Below are 8,734 nucleotides of genomic sequence, written 5' to 3'. Positions count from 1 at the left end.
ATCTCGAACGACGAGGTACTACGATTAATCGAAAAAAAAGGCACCTACTCGCAACTATCTAGGAGACGGGCTAAATGGATCAGTCACGTGTTGAGACAGGAGGGTTTCCTGCACCTGGTAATATAGGGAACATGATGATGAAAAAAAAAATTGAAACCTTTTATCGTATGTATTCCATGCGTACGCACGACATGCTTTGCAAAACATTAGGCCATAATGGAAAAGTAGAACTTTTGTTTTAATATAACAATACAGATCATGAGATACTATACGCTGTACGTTATAAATGGTTCTCGAGAGTGAATATGTAATGACTTATTCACTCTCGAATATATTACTAGGAACGATCACTACGTTCGATTGCACCAATGCATTTTGCTGCACAACTAAGATTTTGTGTTGACTTGAGTTTTGACAGTTGTGTTTGTCAGTTCATATATTACATAGCTCCAATAATTTTGTCATATTTTGAGTTTTTTTCGATATTACATAAGTTGTTTATAGTTTAAATGGTTGCTGATTAAGGATTACTTCTCAGATAAGCCAAATCTATCGTTATTTTATTATTTTAATTCTTAAATTTCGTACTTTATTATTTTCCTAGTTGTAATAGTAAATTGCAACAATAATATTTTTTAGTTGCATATAATATTTTTCGTTTATATATATATATATATATATATATATATATATTCTTTCTATACACTCATTGGATTATTTCTGAATAAGTATGGAAAGAATTAAAACACGTCGTAAGGAGCCTCCCGACATCCCATCTACATCTTCTTCCAACTCTTCATTACCCACGTCTCCAATCCTCCCCAACAAAATCAGAAAAATTTCTAAAACTGTTTCTGCCAAAGATATTCATAATGCAACTCCGAAAACCTTATCCCCTTCAACATCTAATGATCCTTCTTCCTTACAGTCAGAATATATCAAAAACAAATACACAGAAAGAGACAGTGGACCTTTCTGCGTTTTTGTCCAAAAAAACGTTGTCCCCAATTCTTCTTTCTCTTTGAATATCATCGATTTTGGCAAACTTTTGCAATCCCTAAATATTCCTGGTATTGTTCCTCGTGCAGGAATAAAATCTATCGGCCGAAACCGGATTTCTGTACAATTTTTGACATACTCAGCGGCAAATAGTTTTATTGATGATAATGCTTTGGAAACATATGACTATAAAGTATTTATCCCGTACCATATGGTCTCTCGCATGGGCCTGGTCAGGGGTATCCCTTTAGAGTGGACCCATGAAGAGATTGTAAAAAATATCGAGGTTCCAAATGAATGTGGTATGATTACAAAATCTCGAAGACTGTCGAGAAAAGTCACTTCGCCTGTAGACCAAAAATTCTCGTGGGTACCCACCCAAACTGTTATTCTTACTTTTCAAGGGCAGATTCTCCCTAAAAAGATATTTTCATTCTATTCGGTAATAGACGTTGAGCTATACATCTATCCTACAATTCTTTGTTTCGCATGCTGTCGTTATGGACACGCCAAGACAATTTGCAGGTCCAAACCTAGATGTTTCAAGTGTGGATTGGAGCATATGGGTGAGACTTGCGAAGTTGAAATTCAGAATGCTACATGCGTAAATTGTTCAGGTAATCATTTAGCTACCAATAGAATATGTCCTGAATATTTGAGGCAAAATTTAATAAAGAGGAGCATGACTGAACAAAATATTTCATATAACGAGGCTGCCAAGTCCACATTTAGCAAGGGAAAATCATACGCAGATATTACAAAGTCTACCACTTCCTCACAATCCCGTAATATCCAACAATCTTCTCATTCACAACCTTTGTCGTATAACAAGACGGTTTATAAAGAATCCGCTCCGAGGTCATTGTTTCTTCCTAACATTAGCAAATCAACTCTTGATAAATTAAAGTCCATTTCCTTTTTACCGTATACAAATTCTCCCGATGGTTGTGCTCTTCAGTCTGGCAATAAAGAGGCCAGTGTTACAACACCGGATAATTTATCACACGTACTTTCTCAATTAATCATACTTATTACCTCAATTTTCGAAAACTCCCCCCAAAAACCGTACAACGCTGCCAAAACCACTTCCAATTCAACTCTCCAAAATCACAATGCCTCACAAAATTCCAATCTCCTCTAATAACATAATCACCCTTATTACACAAGACTCTCATCTTAACGAGATGGAGTCAAAATTATCTATCTTACAGTGGAATTGCCGTAGTGCTATTTCGAATAAAATAGATTTATGTTCCCTTCTAAAGGAATACAAAATTGACATAGCTGCTTTATCAGAAACCTGGTTCAAGCCAGGATACAACTTTGTTATCCCAGGTTATATTTGCCTGCGTGATGACCGACCTGATGGTAGAGGAGGAGCAGCCCTTCTTATTAAAAACCATCTTCACTATTCCCACATCCTAGTCCCAAACTCCTCATCTTTCCAAATTGTTGCAGCCTCTATAAACAATGTATCCTATATTTCAGTATATATTCCCCCTAACATCCCTTTTGATCTGTCTGGCTGGAATAATATAGTAAAATTGTTGCCCAAATCATTTTTCATACTAGGTGATTTCAACGCACATTCTCTCAGCTGGGGGAGTGCTTATACAGACCGCTCAGGTAGGAACATCTTAAGTTTCATTGATGATAACGATATATGTATACTTAACGACGGCTCTCCTACCAGATTAAGTTCTCCATCTCATAGACAGAGCGCTGTTGATATCTCATTATGCTCTAACGATTTAGCATCTAGGGTAACCTGGAGTATCTTAGACGACCCTCATTCGAGTGACCATTTCCCAATCACTATTCACATACCTCTTAAGTCTCGCATCACCCCTAGAACTCAAAACACCATTTATAATTTTAAAAAAACTGACTGGACTAACTTTGTTAGTATTTTGGGAAAAAATAATTCCAAATCTCATCCTGCGAGCGACTTCGATATCCCACTGGAGTATTCTAAATTTATAGACACAATTATGTCCGCAGTTAATTCTACCACCCCTAAAATAAATCCAAAGACTCGGAGGAATCCGTCGCCATGCCCTTGGTGGGATTCCGAGTGCAGTCTAGCTGTTAAAAATAGAAAAAATTGTATGTCCAAATATAAAAATGATATGAGTGAATTAAATTTTTTGGAGTTTAAAAGAGTTCAAGCTGAGACAAAAAAAAGATTAAAACAGAAAAAACGAATAGGATGGAAATCTTTCTGTTGCGCTCTCTCACCTCAAACCCCATTGACTGATGTTTGGACAGCCATAAGAAAATTTAGGTCCCCATCTTCTTCGTCACTCAAAAAAGTTTCCGATGATTCAGCTTGGATCTACGATTTCGTTGACAAATTGGCACCTTCTCATGTTCCAACAATCCAAGAACTCCCATCCCACTCTTCAGTCATTCTCAATCAAGAATCTTGGTTTGACTCACCTTTCCAGATCGAGGAGTTATTACTTCCCCTAGAATATGTTAAAATCTCATCCCCCGGCTTAGACATGATCCCATACTCATTGATTCAAAAATTTCCACAACAAATTTTACTTAAATATATTAATATACTAAATAAAATATTTGAAACTGGAATAATTCCAGCTGATTGGAAAATTCAGCGGATAATCCCTATTCTAAAACCTGATAAAGACCCAATGAAGGGAGATTCATACCGCCCCATAGCGTTATCTTCGTGTATGCTAAAGCTTTTTGAACATATGATAAAAAATAGAGTAGACTGGTTTGTGGAGAGCAATTCCTCACTGTCTGCTTCACAATTTGGTTTCCGTAAAAACAAATCAACCACCGATAATCTCTCTATTTTCTCAACAGATATTCGAGTAGCGTTTTCTCAAAATGAATGCACCGCTGCAGCTTTTATCGATATTTGTGGAGCTTATGATAATGTGGACCTTAATGTCCTCAAAGTTAAACTATGCTCGTTAAACTTTCCTTTTAAGATTGTTCAGGTGATTCTAAATATATTAAAAGAAAGAACTATTATTGTAAATGGGATGTATAAAAAAATAGAAAGAAAAATCTGGAAGGGCCTCCCTCAAGGATCTGTACTTAGTCCTTTACTATATAATATCTATACTTTCGATCTGGAATCAACAGTCTCGGGAAAATGCAAAATCTTGCAGTATGCGGATGACATTGTAATATATATTTCACATAAAGATATGAAAACTGCTATTAATAAACTTGAATCAGCCTTGACTTCTCTCAATACTTGGTTCACTTCTAATTGCCTTCAACTATCTCCTTCAAAAAGCCAAATAGTATTGTTCTCGAAAAAACATAAAATCCCATTTAACTCTATAAAATTTGACAATATCTCCATTCCTATAAGTAATCAGGCTAAATTTTTAGGAATTATTTTTGACAGGAAATTGTCATGGGCCCCTCACATAAATTCTGTAATCACAAAATGTGAAAGAAAAATTAACCCTCTCCGAGCTCTAGCAGGAGTTTGGTGGGGCTCTCATCCTCTTACTCTAAAACTATTTTACAACGCTTTTGTTAGAAGCCAATTAGACTATGGCAGTATCATAATTGACCCCCTCCCAATATACTTATTGAATAAACTGTCTGTTATTCAATACAAATGCTTAAGAATCATCCTGGGTGCGATGAAGTCTTCCCCCACAAATGCCCTCCAATTAGAAGCTATGGAACCTCCTCTAGACATTAGAAGACAATATCTATCTGACAGATACATGATAAAATGTTTAGCTTTTGAAAATCACCCATCTCTTTTGGCATCTAAGAAATTACTAAACTCTGTAACATCTAACCGTGTGTTACATAATAGGCCTTATCCAGCACTCGCAAAAAGTTTTGAAAAACTGTCAAAATTTATCCCAGAAATATTCCGATCTCCCACCCCCTCCCTTTATAACTTCCCTTACTCTCATCATATTTTTTCCCCAAATATTATAACCCACATTGGAGTAGGGACTAAATCCCCTAGTCCGATTTCCCTTTTCAACTCCATAATTGAATCAAAATGGAAAGACTGGTCTTTATTCTTCACAGACGGATCCAAATTGGAAATATCTGGCTATTCAGGAGCTTCTTTTTACAGTCTCGATGATGGTTACTGTGCCCAATTCCAACTTCCTCAACCTTCGTCAGTTTTTACTGCGGAATGCTTGGCTTTAAGAGAAACTCTTTCCTACATTATGACCAAAAAGTTTGAAAGGTGCCTCATTTTATCCGACTCTCTAAGCTCTCTTCAAAAAATTAGCAGCAATCCCTTCAAACAAGCCCAATCCAATTTAATATTCCAAATCCGTGAGAAATTATATTTACTCAAAGAAAAAAACGTTCAGGTTTCTCTCGCCTGGATTCCAAGCCACCATGGCATTCCGGGAAATGAAAAAGCCGACTCTCTAGCTAAGGAAGCCGTTTTAAATGGAAGTACGAATTTCTCTAACTACCCATCTGATGACCTTTTGACAATTCCAAATATTGATATGTCTTCCAGCTGGTCCCTCAAATGGAACTCCTCCAAAATTTCAAAGGGTAAACATTACTCTCTCATTCAGTCTACTGTCCCGTCCCGTCTTTGGTTTAGGAAAATTTCGATGAACAAGAAAGATACATCCACCATTTGTCGAATGAGGATGGGTCATTGCTGTACGAGAGAGCACCTTGCGAGGATTGGTGTCTTTGACTCCCCCATTTGCGAGTGTCGTTGCGAAGAGGAAAACCTTAACCATATATTCTTTGTTTGCCCAATAAATGACCAAATGCCAAATTTCTTTAAATCTCTGGCCCCGCTTATTCCCCTCCCTACAGATATCCATCTCATCCTGGCGAGCAGGAACCCAAATTTGTACAGACTGTTGATTGTTTTTCTAAAATTAAATAAAATAAATTTATAGTTTATCTTTATAATTTTTATCATATCATATTTTATAATTAAGAATTCAAGTAACTTGACATTGGCAAATGCATTGTTTTACATGTGCAACGCCATTCCATATTTAAAAAAAAGATTTTGTGTTAACGAAATATGTATTTTTCAGTAACTTTATTTTCTCAATCCTTAAATATAGGCTCAATAGTAGTGCACGTTAAGCTTGAACAATACCGTATAAAATTATATGATATTTTGAAAAAGGCATTTATTAAATTAATTGTTTCCACGACTCTATTTTATTTTTAGGTTTAAAATATTGACAAATCGGTTTATCTAATCTAAATTTTTCAAAGCGTATTTAGTTATAGTATATAACTTAAGTTTACATCTACGGACATGTTTGCAAAGTTTTGTTTTTTACGTTTTTAGTAACACTGAATAAAGCTAATATTATCCGGAAGAGCGCGAGTAGCGCACATCGATAGGGGCCTTCGTACACTAGAGGGTGGATGCGGGTTCATAAAGACAGAATGGGAGAATATCGACTTCATGATTTCAATTTAAAAAAACACTTTATTGGTGTAAGTAAATTTAAAAAAAAAACTCAGTTTTCAAAAAGTCATGTGAAGCACTTATTTGTTATTGTCATAGTACCTACATATATTTATTTGATACTTGTAAATTATAATGAATATTTTGTAAGGTGGGTGCGTAAGTGTGTACTTAAATGGAGTAAGCAGTCCGAGTCCTACTTAAGTTGAAGAATATATAGTAATAAATACGGCAGTTAGCGGGGAAATACGACAAGCGACACAGCCACTAGTAACTGCGATCCGCTTATCGGACTGTATATTTACTTTTTTTTAATAAGTGAAAAACGACAAGCTATATTAATGAGTTTTAATTATGTATTTAAAACATTGTTTTTACACACGTGCGCGTCCGTGGATTATGAATATCGGAAAGAAAATATATTTATGTAATAAACGAACGCTACTTTTTATGACGGTGTGTGGATTGTTACTTGTATCTGTTTTATTCTCATATGTAAGAAGTTCGGAGCCACGCCGCAGAGAAACGAAACTGAAAAAAATATTGTTGTGGAATTCTTTCTTTCGATGGAAGGACTATCGGTTCGGTTTCGGTAGAGAACCTTTTATAACCCACAAATGCGAATGGACCGAATGCTCCGTGACCGACGATAGAAGTTCGGAGCTGTTGGAAGATTTTGACGCGATCGTGTTTCACGGACCCCAGTTTTACCCCAAATCCGAAGCGGATTACCCCGCGTCGCGGTCCCCTAAGCAACTGTACGTTTACTATTCTCTCGAAAGCCCCCAAATATTTCCAGCGTCCAAATGGCATAACGGGAAATTCAACGTTTCTGTGACCTACCGTCTGGATTCTGATGTACATTTTCCGTACTTTACCGTTTCCGACATGAAAGGAAAGACGGTGGCGCCGGCTTGGCATCCTCCTTGGAAGAAACCTCCGAAGAAACCCGACATTTCCAAAGAGTTATTAGACACTATCGCTAAAAAGAACAAAACGGTAGCTTGGTTCGTTTCCCGATGTAAAACTATGAATAAAAGGTTACAATTGGCTAAGAGTCTGCAGAAATATAATATCGATGTGGATATCTACGGGAAGTGCGGCAAATTAAAATGTCCCACTAATAATAAGACGAATTGCTTGGATATTGTAAAGCGAGGTTATTATTTTTACCTCTCGTTCGAGAATTCCAACTGTGTTGACTATATAACCGAAAAGTTGTACAATGCATACACGAATGACGTAATTCCCGTAGTGTTCAACGGAGCGGATATGAAGACGATAGCTCCGCCATACTCCTACCTAGACGCCGGTCAGATGTCCCCTTCAGATCTTGCCGAAAGGATGAAGTTTCTCATGGCCAACCCGGTAAAGTACTCCGAGTACTTTTGGTGGAAAAAAGAATATAAATTTAATTTTGGTAGCGCCATCAATCCGTTTTGCACAATATGTAAAATGTTGCACAATGAGAAACTGGAACCAAAATCATACGAAAACTTAGTGGAATGGTTCGGTGGATCTGCTGGAAACCCTCTATGCCAAGAATATTTTCCGAACTAATATTATTCATTTTTTTAATCAATTCGTAAGTATCAGTTATGAGATGTACATGGATCATCGGATTAAATCATAGACACTTCACTTTAAATAAATCCATAAATACCATAAAATATGCATTGTGTTCAATCAAAGGCGGTAAGGTTTATTATCCTGAGGGTTTATCTACCCCAGCCAACTTCATTGTAGATAAAAGTTTTAACGTTTAACATACTTTGTGGTGAATAGTAAATAAGCGCTGTTTGATTGTTGTAAAAATACTTTTTTAATTTAAATAGTCGTGTTCTATTTGAGTAACTGCATTAAAAAATATATTTACATCAATTATTTCTCTCGCAAAGGTTTACAAGCATTTTGTAAAATATATGATCCCATGGGAATAAGTCAACGAAATTAACGAGTTAAGTTGCTGATATATTGAGGAAGAGCACGTTTAAAGATGTGTAGGTTTTAACCTACAACCCTTTCGAAACATCCAATAATTTCAATTTTTATAACCCGATGAAGGATCAGGGGCTCACTTTGACCCGGTACTCTATGAGCCATTAGATTCAAGTCAAGTTAAATAAATATTAAAAAATTGTCTTTACACAAAATACGTTATGTTAAATTATTTTAATAATAAATATTTTTTGGAGACACGTCATAAAATTTTAATATTGAAAGAAGTAAAATTAAGTAATATTAATAAAAAACCAGTTATGGCGTGTTAAGTTTGCCCAATATAACGAAATCATACAATTTCATAAATACTATATA

At 35.9% G+C, this 8,734-nt stretch overlaps 1 protein-coding gene across 1 annotated transcript; it reads left to right on the top strand.

Annotated features, from left to right (window-relative positions):
- The first annotated feature begins 6,675 nt into the window (after positions 1–6,675).
- Positions 6,676–8,059, top strand: LOC148299121 (lewis-type alpha-(1,3)-fucosyltransferase-like). The gene has a single exon (XM_088276363.1). It carries the CDS (start codon positions 6,773–6,775, stop codon positions 7,976–7,978), a length of 1,206 nt encoding a protein of 401 aa, XP_088132489.1. The 5' UTR covers positions 6,676–6,772; the 3' UTR covers positions 7,979–8,059.
- Positions 8,060–8,734: the final 675 nt, after the last annotated feature.

The sequence above is a fragment of the Brachycentrus maculatus genome, unplaced genomic scaffold, assembly GCF_059751285.1.
Source record: "Brachycentrus maculatus isolate JH-2025_06_01 unplaced genomic scaffold, ASM5975128v1 h1tg001325l, whole genome shotgun sequence".
Lineage (NCBI taxonomy): Eukaryota > Metazoa > Arthropoda > Insecta > Trichoptera > Brachycentridae > Brachycentrus > Brachycentrus maculatus.
Note: the sequence above shows the minus strand (reverse complement) of the source record. Positions and strands in the feature narration are given on the sequence as shown.